The 21520-nt window shown below is 38.2% G+C and overlaps 2 protein-coding genes across 2 annotated transcripts; one reads left to right on the top strand and one right to left on the bottom strand.

Annotated features, from left to right (window-relative positions):
- LOC116894163 (olfactory receptor 2D3-like) lies at window positions 1–924 on the top strand. Its single transcript, XM_032895880.1, has one exon. It carries the CDS (start codon window positions 1–3, stop codon window positions 922–924), a length of 924 nt encoding a protein of 307 aa, XP_032751771.1.
- Window positions 925–19011: 18087 nt separating this feature from the next.
- LOC116894162 (olfactory receptor 2D3-like) lies at window positions 19012–19941 on the bottom strand. The gene has a single exon (XM_032895879.1). The coding sequence runs from the start codon at window positions 19933–19935 to the stop codon at window positions 19012–19014; it is 924 nt and encodes a 307-aa protein (XP_032751770.1). The 5' UTR covers window positions 19936–19941.
- Window positions 19942–21520: the final 1579 nt, after the last annotated feature.

Genomic DNA, 21520 nt, shown 5'->3' with positions numbered 1-21520 from the left:
ATGGGTGAAGACAACGGAACTTCTGTGACAGAATTCATCTTCCTGGGCCTCTCACAGGATCCACAAACCCAAGTCCTGCTCTTCTTCCTCTTCCTCCTCATCTACCTGCTCACTGTGCTGGGAAATCTGCTGATCGTCCTGCTCATCCACTCAGACCCCAGACTCCACACCCCCATGTACTTTTTCCTTAGAAACCTGTCTTTTGCTGATCTCTGCTTTTCTACTACCACAGTGCCCCAGGTCCTTGTGCACTTCCTGGTGAAGAGGAAGACCATTTCTTTTGCTGGCTGCTCCATACAATTAGTCATGCTACTTCTAGTAGGGTGTACAGATTGTGCACTGCTAGCAGTGATGTCCTATGACCGCTATGTGGCTGTCTGCAAGCCACTACACTACTCCACCATCATGACACACTGGGTATGTGTTCAGCTGGCTGCAGGGTCCTGGGCCAGTGGCGCACTTGTGTCTCTGGTAGATGCCACATTCACATTGCGTCTTCCTTATCGAGGAAACAATGTCATTAACCACTTTTTCTGTGAGCCTCCTGCCCTCCTGAAGCTGGCTTCAGCAGATACCTACAGCACAGAAATGGCCATCTTTGCGATGGGTGTGGTAATCCTCCTAGCACCTGTCTCCCTCATCCTCATCTCCTACTGGAACATCATCTCCACTGTGATCCAGATGCAGTCTGGGGAGGGTAGGCTCAAGGTCTTCTCCACTTGTGGCTCCCACCTCATTGTAGTTGGTCTCTTCTATGGCTCAGCAATATTTGCCTACATGAGACCAAATTCAAAGATAATGAACGAAAGAGATAAAATGATTTCGGTGTTCTACTCAGCACTGACTCCCATGCTGAACCCCATCATATACAGCCTGAGAAACAAAGATGTCAAAGGGGCTCTCAGGAGAATAATGTCAAGATAGCATTTTCTGAGATGGTAATGTAAATGTGTTAAACATGACAGAGATATGGAGAGAAGGAATTTTCTTCAAGATCTTTGTTGTTTTATGCCATTCTCTTACTTTCTTTTTCTTCTTTTCATATCGTTTTTATATGTTCCATACAACTGCTTATTTAAAGGAAAAGGATCTTAATAGACCCTGGAATGAAATTTTCAATGAAGAAAGAAAAGGGAAAGTTTTTATTTGCAAATGGAAGAAGGGAGGATCAGAAAGGAAGGAAGGAAGGAAGGAAGGAAGGAAGGAAGGAAGGAAAGAAGAGAGGGAGGGAGGGAGGAGGAAGGAAGGAAGAGAAGATGTTTTGGAAGGAAAGAGGAAGGAAGCAACATGAAAGCAATTCTTTTCTAACTTATATACAATATGGAAATTAAACAAAGTAAGTGTTATAGTATTTGTCCAAAAATACCCAATGGAAAAGCAGTCTCTCACAAATAGGAGGCTATGTTTCTTGCAATGAAGTTAACATGTGTCATTTGTACATGTATTTGGCAATTATATTATGAAGATATATTTTATTTTCCATGCACCTTTGTAGAGGTTGAGAAGCAGACATGAAAATATAACTCATGTTATATTTCTGGCATTTATTTTAATAATTTCTGAAATTGATTAGAAATCACATTGGCAGAATAACAAGTGATAGATGTTTAGAAATTTAAGAGAATAGACATAAATCTAAAAATAGACAACTGGATGAGAAGACCCTTGAGTTCGATGTTACAGAATCTGGATAGTTTCTTTGTTTTCTTTACTTTTCCTACCCTCAAACAATCTGTGAGTTTCTACTGTACTGTTTTAACATCACCCCCAAAAGACTTCTAGTCATTTCTTCCTATACTCCTCCTACCAAATCTGGCTAGCTTTTAATCACAAAGCATCTGAAGACTGAATAATTTATGGGAATGATGATAGAGAATGAAGATAATGTAAAAGGATGAAGTTCAGCAAGCTGTTTTGACCTGAGCGGGACATTTGAACTTTGTAATGCAATCAGAGTTCACATAGCAGAATTTACAACGTATGCTCAGTTGCTTGATGAAAACAGTGAATTCAGTAAAGAATGAAGTGAAATAGGTAGTTGATAAATTTCCCTTTAAACATGATTGCCTTCTAATTATTTTTAGATTATCTTTTTGGTTAACATAATGAGTTAGACTTTTGTTATGCACTTACCTATTAAGATGTTTCTTTTTTCATTTTATTAGAGATTGTCTTTATCAATATTTCAAATATTACTCCCCTTCCCAGTTTACCCTCCAGAGACACCCTATCACCCACCCTCTGCCTCAGTGAGGGTGCAATCACACTCAAAATTCTACTACCTCCTGCCCCTCCACCCTGGCTTCCTTTACACTGGGTTATTGAGCCTTCAGAGGACCAAGGACCTCTCCTTCCATTGATGCCTAACAAAGCCATCCTCTGCTACATATGTTGCTGGAGCCATGGACCACTCTATGTTTGCTCTGTGGTTGGTGGTTTAATCCCTAGGAGCTCTGGGGACTCTGGTTGGTTGATATTGTTGTTCTTCCTATGGTGATGCTACCCTTCCTCAGCTAACTCAGACCTTTTTTTAGCTCCTCTATTGGGGACTCTGTTTTCAATCCAATGGTTGGCTGTGAGCATCCACCTCTGGATTTGTCAGGTTCTAGCAGAGTCTCTCAGGAGACAGGCATATCAGGATCCTGTCAGCATGCACATCTTGGCATCCCCAATAGTGTCTGGGTTTGGCGACTGCACGTGAGATGGATCCCCAAAGTCTATGGATGACCATTTCTTCAGTCTGTACTCCTCTCTTTGTGCCTGTAGTTCCTCCTGTGAGTATTTTGCTCCCCCTTTTAAGAAGGACTGAAGCATCCACACTTTTGTCTTTCTTCTTATTAGCTTCATTTGGTCTGTAAATTGTACCTTGGGTATTCTGAGCTTTTGGTTAATATCCACTTATCAGTGAGTACATATCATGTGTGTTCTTTTGTGGTTGGGTTAACTCATGTAGGATGATATTTTCTAGTTCTCAGTTGAGAATTCTAGTTCCATATATTTGCCTACAAATTTCATAGTCATTGTTTTTGATAGCTGAGTAGTACTCCCTTGTGCAGATGTACCACATTTTCTGTATCCATTCCACTGTTGAAGGATATCTGGGTTCTTTCCAGATTCTGGCTATGATAAATAAGGCTTCTATGAACATAGTGGAGCATGTGTTTGTGTTTTATGTTGGAACATCTTTTGGGTATATGTCAAGAAGTGGCATAGCTGTGTCCTCAGTACTATGTCCAATTTTCTGAGGAACTGCCTGACTGATTCCAGAGTGGTTGTACTAGCTTGCAATCCCACCAATAATGGAGGAGTGTTCCTCTTTCTCCACATCCTCGCCAGCATCTGCTGTCACCTGAGTTTTTGATCTGAAGGGTTTGAGGTGGAATTTCAGGGTTGTTTGATTTGCATTTCTCTGATGACTAAGGATGTTGAATATTTCTTTAGGTGCTTCGTGGCAATTTGATATTTCTCAGTTGAGAATTCTTTGTTTAGCTTTGAACCCCATGTTATAATGGGGTCATTTGATTCTCCAGAGTCTCACTTATCGAGATATATATATATATTGGATATTAGCCCTCTATTAGATGTAAGACTGGTAAAGATCTTTTCCCAATCTGTTGTTTGCCTTTTTGTCCTATTGACAATGTCTTTTGCCCTACAGAAGCTTTGCAAAGTAAGAGGTCCCATTTGTCTATTGTTGATCTTAGAACATAAGCCGTTTATGTTCTGTTCAGAAAATTCCTTGTTGTGCCCATGTGTTTGAGACTCTTCCCCAATTTCTCTTCCATTAGTTTCATTGTATCTGGTTTTATGTGGAAGTCCTTGATCCGATGGAATTGAGCTTTGTACACAGCGATAAGAATGGTTTGATTTGCATTCTTCTACATGCTGATTTCAGTTGAACCAGCATAATTTGTTGAAAATGCTGGGATTTCCCCCCAACTGGATGGTTTTAGCTCCTTTTTCAAAATCAAGTGACCATAGGTGTGTGGGTTCATTTCTGGGTCTTCAATTCTATTCCCTCAATCTACCTGCCTGCCTCTGTACAAATACCATACAGTCTTTATCACTATTGCTCTGAAATGCAGATTGAGGTTAAGGATAGCCATTCCCCCAGAAGTTCTTTGATTGTTGAGAATACATTTTGCTATCCTTGGTTATTTGTTATTCCTATTGAATTTGCAAATGGCATTTTCTAACTCTAAGAAGAATTGAGTTGGAATTTTGATGGAGATTGCAATGAATCTGTAGATTGCTTTCAGGAAGATGGACATTTTCACTATATTTATCCTACAAATACATGAGCATAGGAGGTTTTCCCATCTTCTGAGATCTTTGATTTCTTTCTTCAGAGACTTGAAGTTCTTGTCATACAGATCTTTCACTTGCTTGGTTAGAGTCAAACCGAGGTATTTTACGTTATTTGTGACTATTGTAAAGGGTGTCATTTTCCTGATTTCTTTCTCAGCCTGTTTATTCTTTGAGTAGAGGAAAACTACTCATTTGTTTGAGTTAATTTTTTATGCACCCACTTTGCTGAAGTTGCTTTTCAGCCGTAGGAGTTCTCTGGTGGAATCTTAGGGTCACTTAAGTATGCTATCATATCATCTTCAAGTAGTGATATTTTGATTTCTTTCTTTCCAATTCGTATGAATTTTTCCTCCTTTTATTGTCTAATTGCTCTGGCTAGGATTTCAAATATTATATTGAATAGGTGGGGAGAGAGTGGGCAGCATTGTCTAGTCCCTGATTTTACTGGCATTGCTTCAATTTTCTCTCCATTTAGTTTGATTCTGGCTACTGGTTTGCTGTATATTGCTTTTACTATGTTTAGGTATGGACCTTGAATTCCTGATCTTTCCCAGACTTTTAACATGAAGAGGTATAGAATTTTGTCAAATGCTTTCTCAGCATCCAATGAAACAATCATGTTTTTTTTCCTTTGAGTTTTTTTTTTATATAGTGGATTATGTTGATGGATTTCCATATATTGAATCATCCCTGCATACCTGAGATGAAGCTTACTTGAACAAGCTGGATGATCGTTTTGGTGTGTTCTTGGATTCGGTTTGCAAGAATTTTATTGAGTACTTTTGCATTGATATTCATAATGGAAAGTGGTTTGAAGTTCTCTTTCTTTCTCTAGTCTTTCTATTGTTTAGGTATAAGCATAATTTTGGCTTCAAAGAATGAATCTGGTAGTCTTCTTTCTGTTTCTATTTTGGGGAATAGTTTGAAGAGTATTGGTATTAGGTCTTTTTTGAAGGTTTGATAGATTTGTGCACTAAACCCATTGGGTCCTGGGCTTTTTTTGGTTGGGAGACTTTTAATGACTGCTTCTATTTCTTTGGGAATTATGGGACTGTATATATGGTTTATCTGATTCTGATTTAACTTTGGTACCTGGTGTCTGTCTAGAAAATTGTCCATTTCATCCAGATTTTCCAGTTTTGTACAGACCTTTGTAGCAGGATCTGCTGAGTTTTTAAATTTCCCCAGTTTCTGTTGTTATGTCTCCCTTTTCATTTCTGATTTTGTTAATTTGGATAATGTCTCTGTGCACTCTAGTAAGTCTGGCTAAGGGTTTATCTGTCTTGCTGATTTTCTCAAATAAGCAGATCCTTGTTGTTCAGCTTCCTTCTGTATGTGGACTTTCTGTGTGTGTGTGTGTGTGTGTGTGTGTGTGTGTGTATGTGTGTGTGTGTGTGTATGTGTGTGTGTGTGTGTGCATGTGTGTGTTGTTATTGTTGTTATTGAAGACCAGCCTTAGTTCGTGGTGATATGATAGGAAGCAAGGGAGTTTTTAATCGTTTTGTGTCTGTATTGGTGTTGTGTTACCAATTATATGGTCAATTTTGGAGAAGGTATCATGAGGTGCTAAGAAGAAGGCATATCCTTTTGTTTTAGGGTGAAATGTTCAACAGATATCTGTTAAATACTTTTTGTTCATAATTTCTGTTTATTTCACTGTGTCTTGTTTAGTTTCTGTTTACATGATATGTTCATTGATGAGAATGTGGTGTTGAAGTCTCTCACTATTAGTGTGTGAGGTACAATGTGTGTTTTGAGTTTTAGCAAAGTTTTTTCTATGAATGTGGGTGCCCTTGCATTTGGAGCTTAGATGTTTAGAACAGAAAGTTCATCTTGGTAGATTTTTCCTTTAAGGAGTATAAAGTGTCCTTTCTTATCTTCTTTTGATAACTTTTGGTTGAAAGTCAATTTTATTTGTTATTAGAATGTCTACTCCAGCCTGTTTCTTCAGGTCATTTGCTTGGAAAAAATTTTCCAGCCTTTTACTCTGAGGTAGTGTCTGCATTTGGTGCATTTCCTACATGCAGCAAAATTCTGGGTCCTGTTTACATATCCAGTCAGTTAGTCTATGTCTTTTTATTGGGGAATTGAGTCTATTGATGCTTAGACATATTAAAGAACAGTGATTCCTGCTTTCTGTTATTTTTGTTGCTAGAGGTGGAATTATGTTTGTGTGGCTTTCTTCCTTTGGACTTGTTGAAAGAAGATTAAGTTTTGGCTTTTTCTAGGGTGTAGTTTCCCTCCTTGTTTTAGGGTTTTCTATCTATCATCCTTTATGGTGCTAGATTTGTGTGAAGATATTGTATTAATTTGGTTTTGTCATGGAATATCTTGGTTTTTCCATCTATGTTAATTGAGAGCTTTGCTAGGTTTAGTAGCCTGGGCTTGCATTTGTGTTCTTTTAGGATCTGAATGACCTCTGCCCCGGGTGTTCTGGCATTCATAATCTCTGGTGAGAAGTCTGGTGTAAATCTGATAGATCTGCCTTTATATATTACTTGGCTTTTTTCTCTTAATGCTGCTAATATTTTTTGTTTTGCACATTTGGAGTTTTGGTTATTATGTGATGGAAGTGGTTTCTTTTCTAGTCTAGTCTACTTGGTTTTCTGTAGGCTTCTTGTATGTTCATGGACATCTTTATTTAGGTTTGGGAAATTTTCTTCTATAATTTTGTTGAAGATAATTACTGGCCCTTTAAGTTGGGAAGTTTTGTTCTCTTCTATACCTGTTATTCTTAGGTTTTGTCTTCTCATTGTGTCTTGGATTTCCTGGATGTTTTGGGTTAGGAGTTTATTTATTTATTTATTTATTTATTTATTTATTTATTTATTTATTGCATTTTGCATTTTCTTTGACCTTTGTATCAATGTTTTCTATGGTATCTTTTGTACCTAAAATTCTGTCTTCTATCTCTTGTATTCTGTTGGTGATGCTTGCATCTATGACTCCTGATCTCTTTCCTAGGTTTTCTAACTCCAGGGTTGTCTCCCTTTGTGCTTTCTTTATTGTTTCTCTTTCCGTTTTTGAAACCTGGATGGTTTTGTTCAATTCCTTCACCTATTTGGTTGTGTTTTCCTGTAAATCCATAAGGAATTTTTGTGTTTCCTTTTTAAGGGCTTCTACCTGTTTGTCTGTGTTTTTCTGTATTTCTTTAAATAAGTTATATTTGTCTTTCTTAAAGTCCTCTATTATCATCTTGAGATGTGATTTTGAATCCAGATCTTGCTTTTCTAGTGTAATGGGGTATCCAGGACTTGCTTTAGTGGTAGAACTGGGTTCTGATGATAACAACTAGCTTTGGTTTCTTTTTCTTATGTTCTTGTGCTTGCCTCTCACTATCTGGTTATTTCTAGGGCTACCTGCCCTTGCTTTTTCTGAATATAGCCTATCCCTCCTGTTATCCTGGTTGTGTCAGAACGTTCCAGAGTACAACTGTTTCTGTCATCCTATGATTTTTGGATTCTGTGATCCTGAGATACTGCGTTTTTCAGAGCTCCTGGGAGTATAGCTGCCTCCGGCATCCTGAAATTCTGGTATGACCAAGTTTCTAAAATCCTTTTGTGTCAGAGCTCCTGGGAGTCAAACTTTCTCATGGTGTTTCAGGAGTGGGTGGTGAGCCAGAGCCCTGGGTATACACTGGGCACAGATGCAAGCTGGAAAGTACCCATGACTCTGGGTGGGGGGGTTTGGCTTTCCCTGTTTCATGTGGGGGTCCCAGGTATGCTGGGTGTTGGGAAAAATATTGTGGCTTCATCTGTAATCTTGAGTGAGTCAGAGGTCCAGTGTTCTGGGTTGTGCCCAATCTCCTGGGACTCGAGTTTCCTCTGTGATCCTGGGCATTTCAGAGCACCTTTGATCCTGGGCATGTAGAGCACCTGGGATTTGGACTTTCTCTGGGTGTTGTGGAACTTGTGGCAAAACCAGCACCCAAGGTCTGCTCTTGGCACTGGCTCAGACTGGAAGGGACCATGCCCATGGCTCTTTGGGGATTCTTGTATCCATAGATCCTGTGGTTGTGTTGTAGCAGATGTTATGGCTTCCTCACCCCTGATACTGGACACCTTAGAGCACCTGGAAGTCAGCTTCCTCTGGGTTTTGGGGCACTTGGTAGGAAGCCTGTGCCCAAGTTTTGCTCAGGGACCTGGTTTGGTGAAACAAATAAAAGTACATAAAAAAGAAAGTAGGAGAATGACAGAACACAGAACATTGTGTGTTTGTGTGTGTGTATGTGTGTGTGTGTGTGTGTGCGTATGTGTGTTTGTGTGTGTGTACAGATACATATCACTACATTTTGTTCCTGTTCATGCCCACACTACCCTCTAGAATCTTCCCTCTTAAGCTTGATGATTCTTTTCCTCTTCTTAGGGTTTGCTGGACACTCAGGATCTTCTTACTGCAGTGATTCCAGAACTGCTGCTCTGTGTGAATGTTCATATTTAAGAATTTTTAAAAATTGACCATATAATCAGTCACAAAACAGGCCTCAACAGGTACAGGAAGATAGAAATAATCCCATGCAACCTATAAGATCATCATAGACTAAGACTGGTCTTCAATGACAGCACCAACGACAGAAAGCACACATATACAAGGAAGTTGAAAACTTTCTACTCAATGACAACTTGGTCAAGGAAGAAATTAAAAACTTCTTAGAATTTAATGAAAATGAAGATACAACATTTCCAAATGTATGGGACACAATGAAAGCTGTACTAAGAAGAAAACTCTTAGCTCTGAGTGCCTTAAAAAAGAAACAGGGAAGAGCGTATGTCAGCAGCTTGACAGCACACCTAAAAGCTCTAGAACAAAAAGAAATACATAAACCCAAGAGGAGTAGAAGGCAGGAAGTAATCAAACTCAGAGCTGAAATCAACAAAGTAGAAGCAAAAAAGACCATACAAAGAATCAACAAAACCAGGAGCTGGTTATTTGAGAAAACCAAAAAGATAGATAAACCCTTAGCCAGACTAACCAGAGGTCACAGAGAGTGTATCCAAATTAACAAAATAAGAAATGAAAAGGGAGACATAACAGAATATGAAGAAATTTTAAAAAATCATCAGATCCTACTACAAAAGCCTATATTCAGCAAAACTGGAAAATCTGGAGGAAATGGACAATTTTCTAGACAGATATAAGGTACCAAAGTTAAATCAGAAACAAATAAACAATCTAAACAACCCCATAACTCCTAAGGAAATTGAAGCAGTCATTAAAGGTCTCCCAACCAAAATGAGCCCAGGTCCAGATGGGTTCAGTGCAGAATTCTAACAGACATTCATAGAAGATCTCATACTAATACTGTCCAAATTGTTCCACAAAATAGAAATAGAAGGAGCACTACCAAATTCCTTCTATGAAGCCACAAATACTCTTATACCAAAACAACACAGAGACCCAACAAAGAAAGAGAACTGCAGATCAATTTCCCTTATGAATATTGACGCAAAAATACTCAATAAAATTCTTACAAACCGAATCCAAGAACACATCAAAAGCATCATCCATCATGATCAAGTAGGCTTCATCCCAGGCATGCAGAGATGGTTTAATATACGAAAATCCATCAATGTAATCCACTATATAAACAAGCTCAAAGATAAGAACCATGTGGTCATTTCATTAGATGCTGAGAAAGCATTTGACAAAATTCAACACCCTTTCATGATAAAAGTCCTGGAAAGATTAGGAATTCAAGGCCCATATCTAAACATAGTAAAAGCCATATACAGCAAACCAGTAGCTAACATCAAACTAAATGGAGAGGAATTTGAAGCAATCCCACTAAAATCAGGGACTAGACAAGGCTGCCCACTCTCTCCCTACTTATTCAATATAGTACTCGAAGTCCTAGCCAGAGCAATAAGACCGCAAAAGGAGGTCAAAGGATACAAATTTGAAGGGAAAATATAAAAATATCAGTATTTGCAGATGATATGTTTGTGTATTGAAGTAACCCCAAAAGTTCCACCAGAGAACTACTAAACCTGATAAACAACTTCAGCAAAGTGTCCAGGTATAAAATTAACTCAAACAAATCAGTAGCCTTCCTCTACTCAAAGGAGAAACAGGCTTAGAAAGAAATTAAGGAAAAGACATTCTTCACAATAGTCCCAAACAATATAAAATATCTTGGTGTGACTTTAGTCAAGCAAGGGAAAGATCTGTATGACAAGAACTTGAGAAGAAAGAAAGAAATTGAGGAAGATCTCAGAAGATGAAAGATCTTCCATGCTCATGGATAGGCAGGATTAATATAGTAAAGCAATCTACAGATTCAATGCAATCCCCATCATAATTCCTACCCATTTCTTTATAGAGATAGAAAGAGCAATTTGCAAATTCATTTGGAATAACAAAAAACCAAGGATAGTGAAAACTATACTCAACAATAAAAGAACTTCTGGGGGAATCACTGTCCCTGAACTCAAGCAGTATTACTGAGCAATAGTGATAAAAACTGCATGGTATTGGTACAGAGACAGACAGATAGACCAGTGCAATAGAACTGAAGACTCAGAAATGAACTCACACACCTATAGTCACTTGGTCTTTGACAAAGGAGCTAAAACCATCCAATGGAAGAAGGATAGCATTTTCAACCAATGGTGTTGGGTCAACTGGAGGTCGGCATGTAGAAGAGTGCAAATTGATCAATTCTTATCACCATGTACAAAGTTTAAGTCCAAGTGGATCAATGATCTCCACATCAAACCAAATACACTCAAACTAATAGAAGAGAAAGTGGGGAAGAGTCTCGAACACATGGGCACTGGGGAAAATTTCCTGAAGAACATACCAATGGCTCTTGCTCTAAGATCAAGAATTGGACAAATGGGACCGCGTAAAACTGCAAAGCTTTTGTGAAGCAAAAGACACTGTCATTAGGACAAAATGGCAACCAACAGATTAGGAAAACATCTTTACCAATCCTACATCTGATAGAGGGCTCATATCCAAAATATACAAAGAACTCATGAAATTAGACTCCATAGAGCCAAATAACCCTATTAAAAATGAGGTACAGAGCTAAACAAAGCATTCTCACCGGTGGAATATCAAATGACTGAGAAACACCTAAAGAAATGTTCAACATCCTTAGTCATCAGGGAAATGCAAATCAAAACAACCCTGAGATTCCACCTCACACCAGTCAGAATGGCTAAGATCAAAAACTCAGGTGACAGCAGATGCTGGCGAGGATGTGGAGAAAGAGGAAAACTCCTCCATTGTTGCAAACTGGTACAATCACTCTTGAAATCAATCTGGAGATTCCTCAGAAAATTGGACATTACACTACCTGAGGACCCAGCTATTCCTCTCCTGGGCATATACCCAAAAGATGCTCCAACATACAACAAAGACACATGCTCCACTATGTTTATAGCAGCCTTATTTATAATAGCCAGAAGCTGGAAAGAACTCAGATGCTGTTTAACAGAGGAATGGATTCAGAAAATGTGGTACATCTACACAATGAAGTACTACTCAGCTATCAAAAACAATGACTTCATGAAATTCATAGACAAATGGAATGAACTAGAAAATATCATCCTGAGTGAGCTTACTCAATCACAGGCAAACACACTTGGTATCCACTCATTGATAGGTTGATATTAGCCAAAAAACTCAAATTACCCAAGATGCAATCCACAGACCACAGGAAACTCAAGCAGAAGGATGACTAAAATGCAGATACTCCCACTCCTTCTTAAAAGATGAAAAAAATACCCAGAACAGGGGATATGGAAGCAAAGTTTAGAGCAGCAACTCAAGGAATGGCCATTCAGAGCCTGCCGCACATGTGGCCCATATATATACAGCCACCAATACTAGATAATATTGATGAAGCTAGAAAATGCAGGCTGCAAAGGACCAGATATAGATCTCTCCAGAAAGACACATTCAGAACATGTCCAATACAGAGATCAATGCTAGCAGCAAACCACTGAACTGAGATTAGGACCCCCTTGGGGGAAATTAGAGGAAATATTGAAAGAGTTGAAGGAGCTTGCAACCGCATAAAAACAACAATGCCAACCAACCACAGCTTCCAGGGACTAAAGCACTACCAGAAGACTATACATGGACTGACCCAGGGCTCCAACTGCATATGTAGCAAAGAATAGCCTTGTGGGGCACCAGGGGAAGGGGAAGCCCTTGGTCCTGCCAAGGTTGAACCTCCCAGTGTAGGAGAATATTGGGGGGGGGCAATAAGGGCAATGTATAGTGGGAATACCTGTATGGGGGAGGGGGAGGGGAGCTTATGGACAGGAAAACGGGAAGGGGAATAACGTTTGAAATGTAAGTAAAGAAATATATCTAATTAAAAATAAAAAAAGATCTTCTTGTCATAACCTCTCCAACCCAAATAAGCCCGTTCAAATATAAAACAAACAAACAAACAAACAAACAAACAAACAAAAAACCACAACTCGATCACTATGAATACAAGGTCACAGTCAGATTAGGCACATTTACCAATACACTACTCTATTTCCATGGCTCTGAGCTTCCTTATAACTTGTGGATTCTCCAGGCCATGTGCTTCAGTTCCACCTTTCACCTTCTCTTCTCATATCGATCCCCAATCTCTCCTTTCTGTCTCTCTCCCCAACTCTTCTGCTTTACCTTTCCTTCTCCTGTTCAATCACTAGCTCTCACCTTTATTTTAAAGTTAAAATGGGGAGAAGGTTCTGATGAAGTCACCTGAGTCCTGAGTAAGGGACTAGGCAGCCCTTCTTGGAGAAGCAGAATTAGCATCAAAATACAAACAACTCCAGGGCAATCCACAACAAGATCTGAGTGCTCCAGAGTCTCTCACTCTTCGTATATTGTCTAGTTGGGGGTTTCTGTATTAAATACTTTCTACTTCAAGATTTTCTGATGAGGTTTGAGCACTTCACTGATCTAGGGGTTAAGGAATACTTTAAAAAATGTTCAGTACCATCAGGGAAATACAAACTAATACTGCACTAAGATTTACTTTCATTGCTGTCAGAATAACCAAGATTAATAAAAAATAAATGACATTAGATGCTCTGGAGTAAGGGGAACATTTAGTTTTTATTCCTGGGAACACAAATTGGTCAGCCACTATGAAAATCAGTGTGGAGAGTACTCAGAAAACTGAAAATTGATTTTTCTAAGATCCATATATATCAATCTCAGGCATGTACCCAAAAGGTTTTCATCTTATTACAGATATACTTGCTCATACATATTCGTTTCTGCTCAATATATAATAATTATACATTGGAAACAGCCTACTTATCAACTGATGAATATATGATGAAAATATGGTATGTATAAATAATGGAACATTGTAGAGAAATGGCATGAGAAGACTATCCCCAGCTTTCTAGTTTCAAGGCAACCTAGGGTCTTTGTCATTCTCAGCAGACAGTAACTGAGGAGACATACTTTCTCATGCAGAGAATCCTGGTGTTCCTCAAAGTAAGCTGCAAACCTGAAGAAGTGAACTTTGTGTTCGTTTTCCCATGAGAATGTAACTTTATTTTTAGCTGTAAGACTTGGTCCTGCCAGGGTTGGACCCCCAGGGCAGGGAAATGGGGGGGGGCAGTAAGGGCGATATATGGGAGGAATACCCGTATGGGGGAGGGGGAGGAGATAAGGGCTTATGGACATGAAACAGGGAAGGGGAATTACACTTGAAATGTAAGTAAAGAGATATATCTAATACACATTTAAAAAAAGAAGCAACATATGTAAGAGTTGGACTGCAGATAGATTTCTCAGTCTGTGAGGAGGTCTCTTTACCCAAGATTAATTATTGCTAGGTAGGAGATCTTTATTGTGCCTTTTGTATAAAAGATGCTGAAACTTTCAATAAACTATGCATTGGTGTGCTATAGCTGTGCATGCCCTGTGTCCTTGTTAATGCAACCCTCACTTTGGACCCCATTGATGCATTAGACATTGACAGAATATTTTTTAGGCATTAAGAAAAGGTTATGAAAATTTCAGATGAACGGATGGAGCTAAAACAACCATCCTGAGTGAGATAAGCTGGATCCAGCAAGACAAACATTGAACATTTTCTCGCTTATGTGGAGTTATTTCTTAAGGTTTAGATATGAAGAGGAAATAGAACATAGCATTATAGATATAAATGTGAAAATGTTGTAAAGATTAAATGATAAAGAGAATGGAAGAGTGTGATAAAGATGGTAACATTGGCAGTGACAACAAGTACGGAAGTTCCTTTGGAAAGCCACGTGGAAGCCTATTACTATAGAAGTTTCCTAAAATATGTCCACATATAAAAAGGAATTTAAATAGAATTAAAATGCAATGGGGAAAATAATACCCTATATAGACATCTTAAGCTGCCTTGGAAAACTCCTTGGTTCCAGGAATGATTTATATTTTGTCATTTCATAGGACAATGAGGTCTAATGATCCTCCAAACATTACAGGTTTTGCTAATGCTTTTGATTTCCCTCTTCAACTTAATGGTAATGTCCTGTTACTGGAGACACTGCTTACTTATGTCATAAAACATGGAGAACAAGCTGGTGTACAAATTGAAACTTCTCTCCTGCTAACATTTAAGCTGCTGCAAGGTACTATGCACGCTATTACAGAAGAAAAATAGTAAATGCCACAAGCTACAAAGCCTGAGAACTTCAGTGATGTCTTGCCTGCAAAATATACTTCTGGAATAGTGTCATTAATGTGATGACAGTAACCAACCATTTTTTAAATATTAGATATGAGGCCCACACCATAAGATGGAACCCATACTTGACACTGCAAAAAATGGCCAACAACCTGAGAATAGATATGTCATGGGCCCTAGGGAAAACAACAACTGTTATTCTACTAAATGAACATAATAATAAAATGATTTCTAATAATATATTGTGTACGTTTTATATTGTGATTGTACATGTGTGAGTTTGGATATCTTATTCAGTTTTAATTGGGTGTCCCTTTAGTAAAGAGCACTCTCTTGAGGGCTTATTCCCAAGTACCACAAAGAGAGTAGACAAAATACAGTTGTAGTAACAGCATCACCAACAAACCATAGAAATGCAGCTCCTTAAAAATAAATCAACTCCAGAGGGGCACTGTGGAGACAGTCTCAAGGTGTCTTCTGATGAGTGGGAACTGTGTAGCATGTGGCAGTACCAGGCTACATACTAGAAGTTGTCCAGCACTGGAATGTTCTCCTTCAGGCCTTTGCACTTTCAGTTCTCAGCTACCACACTCAGCACTCACACTTGCTAGCAATTTTATTTATTTCGGAATTACAAGGCAGTGGGAATCGCTCACTGCAGGCTGGACTGCCAACCTGTGGGATGGGCAAGACAATGGCTGTTAACACTTTCAGAGGGAAATATGCAGATGTCCAAATGTCTAAATAAATGCATTCGGAGGATAAAAAAAATAAACTCAATAATACATCACCATTGACCATAAGACAGAAAACGCTGTTTCTGACATGGAATAGGCAAGAAGTTAAGAAGCATTTTGCATAGATCTAGAAGTGGTAAATGAGTGTAAAAAACAAAGAACGCATAGAAGAGGACAAAATAGAGAAAGATACATGCCCCCCTGCTCTGCCCCATACACAACTGTTATTCTGCAAGTCAGTCCTGGATGATACTTGAAAGACCATATGGGAAAGAACAAAAGAATACATGGGATTTTTGAAAAATTTATGAGGATGAAGAATAGTTAACCTTGAGAATTAGATGAACTATTTAAAAAAATATGTTGATAGTGGCAAATGGAGAGGCTTTTCCTGAAGGAATTCTCAGCTATCCTAATGCATTATAGGGTAACCGGCTGTTTAATTAGTTTATTCACAGAATTATTGACCATGGCAAAAACTATTATAGCAAAATGACGCAGTCACATAAAGACCTTTAAATGACTTTTAAAAGCAACTCTTGGCTATTTTTTGAAAGATTATAATTCAGGACTGCACATAGATGGATACCCATTGATTTTTTTTTGAAAACTGTTCTCAATGGCAAAGATATTAAACCAAGTTGGGTGACCTAAAACAGGAGAATGAATAAAAAATGGAGTGCATATACATAATAGTAAGTTATATCATTTAGAGGAAAATGGGTGAATGGATACAGTCATTGTAAGCAAATAAACCCATTGTCAGAAAAATATTTTTGTCTTTATTATTGTCAGATATTAGTTACAAAAATTGTGCATGGATATATAAAAATAAAGATGATTCTGTCTATGAGAACTCTGCGTGTATTTCCAGGAGTGGAATAGTTGGGTCCTCAGTAATATGTCCAATTTTCTGAGGAATTGCCAGACTGATTTCCAGAGTGGTTGTACCAGTCTGCAATCCCACCAATAGTGGAGTGTTCCTATTTCTCCACATCATCCCCAGCATCTACTGTCACCTCAGATTTTGATCTTAACCATTCTGACTGGTGTGACATGTTATATCAGGGTTATTTTGATTTGCATTTCCCTTATGACTAAGGATATTGAACATTTCTTTAGACGCTTCTCAGCCATTCAGTATTCCTCAGTTAAGTATTCTTTCTCTAGTTCTGTACTCCATTTTTAAATAAGATTATTTGATTCTCTGGAGTATAACTTCTTGAGTTCTTTGTATATATTAGATATTAGCCCTCTATCAGATATAGAGTTAGTATAGACTTTCCCCCAATCTTTTGGTTGCTGTTTTGTCCTATGAACCATGTCCTTTGCCTTACAAAAGCTTTGCAATTTTATGAGGTCTCATTTGTTGATTCTGGATCTTAGATCATAAGCCATTGTTTTTCTGTTCAGGAAATTTTACCCTGTGCCTATGTGTTCGATGCTCTTCCCCACTTTCTCTTCTAGTGTATCTGGCTTTATGTGGAGGTCCTTGATACACATGGACTTGAGCTATACCACTCCTGGGAATACAAACAAAAGATGCTCCAACACGTAACAAGCACACATTTTCCATTATGTTCATAGCAGTCTTATTTATATTAGCCAGAAGCTAGAAAAAACCCAGATGTCCTTCAAAAGAGGAATGGATACAGAAAATGTTATAAAATTACACAATGGAGTAATACCCAGATAATAAAAACAATGACTACATAAAATTCTTAGGCAAATGAATGGAACTAGAAAATATCCTGAGTGAGGTAAACCAGTCAAAAGAGTTCACATGGTATGCACTCACTGATAAGTGGATATTAGCCCAAAAGCTTGGAATACCTAAGAAAAAATTCACAGATCATATGAAGTTCAAGAAGAAGGAAGACCAAAATGTAGATGCTACATTCCCTCTTATAAAGGAGAACAAAATACTCGCGGGTTGAAACACAGGCACAAGGAATGTAGGAGGGACTGAAGGAAAGGTCATCCAGAGACTGCACCATCTGGAAATCCATCCCATATGCAGCTACCAAACCCAGTCACTATTGCTGATGCCAAGAAGTACTTGCTGACAGAAGCCAGATGGGGTGTCCCCTGAGAGATTCTGCCAGAGTCCTACTGATACAGATAAAGATATTTGCAGATAATTATTGGACTGAACGGGGATCCCAATGGAGGAGCTAGAGAAAATACTGAAGGAAATGAATGGATTTGTAACCCCATAGGAAGAACAACAGTATCATCCAACCAGACCCCACTAGAACTCCCAAGGAATAAACCACTAACCAATGAGTACACATGGAGGGATCCATCACTCCAGCCATATATGTAGCAGAGGATGGTATTGTCCAGCATCAAGAGGAGAAAAATCCCTTGGTACTGTGAAGGCTTGTTTCTCCAATATAGAGGAATGCCAGAGCATTGAGATGGGAGAGGGTGGGTGGAGGTGGGAGCATCCTCATAGAAGCAGGTGAGGGGAGGGTGCATGGGAGAAGGGGGAAAGAGGATAACATTTGAAATGTAAATACATAAAATATCCAAGAAAAATAAAATTAAAAAACCAAATGATACTATAATCAGTTTGACCCTAAAATCTGTTTTCTAGTATTTATTTCCAAAAAAATGAAAAAGGAAAAGAACACATGGGAACATGGAAGAAGAGAAAGAAACAAAAGTATATGCAGGTTTGGGGGAGAAAATTCTCAATATAGCCTGTATTTTTAATAATTTTTTATCTTAAGTTAAAGATTAACAAAATGAAATAATTTTATTATTTATTTTCATACACTTTAATCTTTTTCCAGTTATAATAATTGTTACTTTAAAATTAGAGAGGACATTAAAATAAAACAGAAGTGTAGTATTTATGGCCCAAATTCTTTGAAAGTGCCCCGGGGAAATATATCTTCAAAATATAATTGAAGGAAATAACTCTGTTCCCATAAATACTTGTGATGGTTTTGTGCTTTTCATGTATGCTGACATATAATTAAACACTTGGTCAGGCCAATTTTGTTATTGACTTGTATAACTTAAAAAAGAAAAAAACTTTTTTGCTCTTTCTCCTCTCTCATCCTTTCTATTTTTCTTCCTTTCTTTTTTCCTCCCTTCTTATGCCCACATCATTTCACTAATTTCTTTTTACTTACAATTTTTTTAACTTTAATTTCTTTCACAGAGCTATCAAGCCGAGATAAATATAGGAAAACAAAGGAACTAAAAGAAAAGAGTAAAGGAAGGAAAACATTTTAAAAGCACAAAACCAAAACAACAGAAACTTGTTTTCTATTCATACAATGGTTATCTAAATCATGACACACTCCAAACATGTTATTTTGTAGTTATTCTCCTGAGAGCCCCCTTAACATCCTTGTTTCTTAGGCTGTAAATAATGGGGTTCAGCATCGGGGTCACTGCTGAGTAGAACACTGAAATCATTTTATCCTTTTCATTCATTATCTTGGAGTTGGGCCTCATGTAGGCAAATATTCCTGAGCCATAGAAGAGAACAACGACAATGAGGTGGGAGCCACAGGTGGAGAAGACCTTGAGCCTACCCTCCCCAGACTGCATCTGGATCACAGTGGAGATGATGTTCCAGTAGGAGGTGAGGATGAGGGAGACAGGTGCTAGGAGGATTACCACACCCATTGCAAAAATGGCCATTTCTGTGCTGTAGGTATCTGCTAAAGCCAGCTTCAGGAGGGCAGGAGGCTCACAGAAAAAGTGGTTAATGACATTGTTTCCTCGGTAAGGAAGACGCAATGTGAATGTGGTATCCACCAAGGACACAAATGCACCACTAGCCCAGGACCCTGCAGCCAGCTGGACACATACCCAGTGTGTCATGATGGTGGAGTAGTGCAGAGGCTTGCAGACAGCCACATAGCGGTCATAGGACATCACTGCTAGCAGCGCACACTCTGTGCATCCTACCAGAAGCAACACGACTATCTGTGTGGAGCATCCAGCAAAAGAAATGGTCTTCCTCTTCACCAGGAAGTGCACAAGGACCTGGGGCACTGTGGTAGTAGAAAAGCAGAGATCAGCAAAGGACAGGTTTCTAAGGAAAAAGTACATGGGGGTGTGGAGTCTGGGGTCTGAGTGGATGAGCACGACGATCAGCAGGTTTCCCAGCACAGTGAGCAGGTAGATGAGGAGGAAGAGGAAGAAGAGCAGGACTTGGGTCTGTGGATCCTGTGAGAGGCCCAGGAAGATGAATTCTGTCACAGAAGTTCCGTTGTCTTCACCCATGAATGGTTGTTTATCTCTGTAGAAGAATGTCAAGGAAAGAAACACACATACCAGTCACTGCCGAACAGTGGGAGTGGTTTATACTTCTGTCAGTCATAGAAACAGGCCACTGATTTCTTTCTGTTCATAGTTTCTATATTCTAAAATACTAAAGCTTTGTTTTCTCCAGTAATTATAATAATTTAAAACCAAAGCGTATTTTTTTCATTACATTAGTATTTTAGCAACACCAGTCAGAAACAATCAGTCTTAATATACTACATGACCAAACCTCATCTGGTTCAACAACTCCGTTCTGAAGAGTCTGTAGGAAGCATGCACGTTGATATGACTTTAACTAGCTATATCTTATGCTGTGACCTTTATAACATTTAATAATCTTGCTCATTAATTGTATCTATAAGATCATTCTCAAGAACCATTTTGCCAAGATTGAAAACGTAGGCAGGAATTGTATTCTGTGATTCTGATCATTGCCCTCATTTTGTCAAATAAAGAATATGTCAGTTAAAATGTTATAGAACAGCCAAAGCTACAAAAAGAAACCTATTTCAAAAACCAAAAATTTAAAATATTTGCAAATATACTCAAGAGAAATTTGGATTATTCTTAATTGATAATAAAAAACAGTAACAAATACACAAAACTCCATAGAAAATATAACAAGATTAAAACCATTTGCAAAAATAGGTAAAGTTAAACATAGAGTATGAATCAAAATGTCTACTAAACCAACCAAAAAAAAATCTGATATGATGTTTTGCCTTTTGGGTACAAATTTAAATGATGCAATTTCCAACTATTACAGGAAGATAATTGTATGAAATATTAAGTAAAAAGCAAATGTTTTCACTTTTTTATATGTCATGTCACTTAAATTTTTACATGATATGTGACTGGATGTGTTTGTGTGTATGTGTGCATTTATTTTACAGACATTTCTACTATAGGGAGTATCTAATGACCACAAACAGTTACTAGCTGCTGGAAAGCAGAATAACTCTTTAACTAGTGTTAGGTCTCTACACCTCTATTGCTGTGTTTAAATCCTGGCTTCTCTAGTCTTTCTGCTCAATCAATGGACATGAGTTCAAACCCCAGCACTCACATTATCATTTTACAACTACCTGTAACACCAGATCCAACAGAACTGGAACCCTTTCCGGCTTCCCTGGACATTCTCATACATGAGGCAAACACACACACACACACACACACACACACACACACACACACACACACATACAAACACACAAACACACACACACACATACAAATAAATAAATAATAAAAAAAATAAGTAAGAATTTCAATCCTAGTATATCTAGTTCATGTGTAGTCAACAGCAAATTAACTAGTTTGCTTTACTCAGTTTTGTAAAGTAGTAACTCAAATAACCTACATTATACTTATCTAGTAATGTTGATATAAAGGTTCATAAAATATAAGCATTTAAAGAATTAAGGACAATAATGAGTTGTTCACCATATTATAGAACACCTCAATGTAATAATAGGATTATACTTAACAGGCACACATGTTTACAATCCCAATACTTGAGAAACAGAGGCTTATGGATCTCTGT

Source organism: Rattus rattus, chromosome 2 (assembly GCF_011064425.1).
Source record: "Rattus rattus isolate New Zealand chromosome 2, Rrattus_CSIRO_v1, whole genome shotgun sequence".
NCBI lineage: Eukaryota > Metazoa > Chordata > Mammalia > Rodentia > Muridae > Rattus > Rattus rattus.
This window is presented reverse-complemented; position numbering and strand designations above follow the sequence as displayed.

Excerpts from the sequence above, each read along its gene's own strand:
- LOC116894163 (XM_032895880.1), top strand. The coding sequence starts at position 1 with ATGGGTGAAGACAACGGAACTTCTGTGACAGAATTCATCTTCCTGGGC.
- LOC116894162 (XM_032895879.1), bottom strand. The coding sequence starts at position 19,935 with ATGGGTGAAGACAACGGAACTTCTGTGACAGAATTCATCTTCCTGGGC.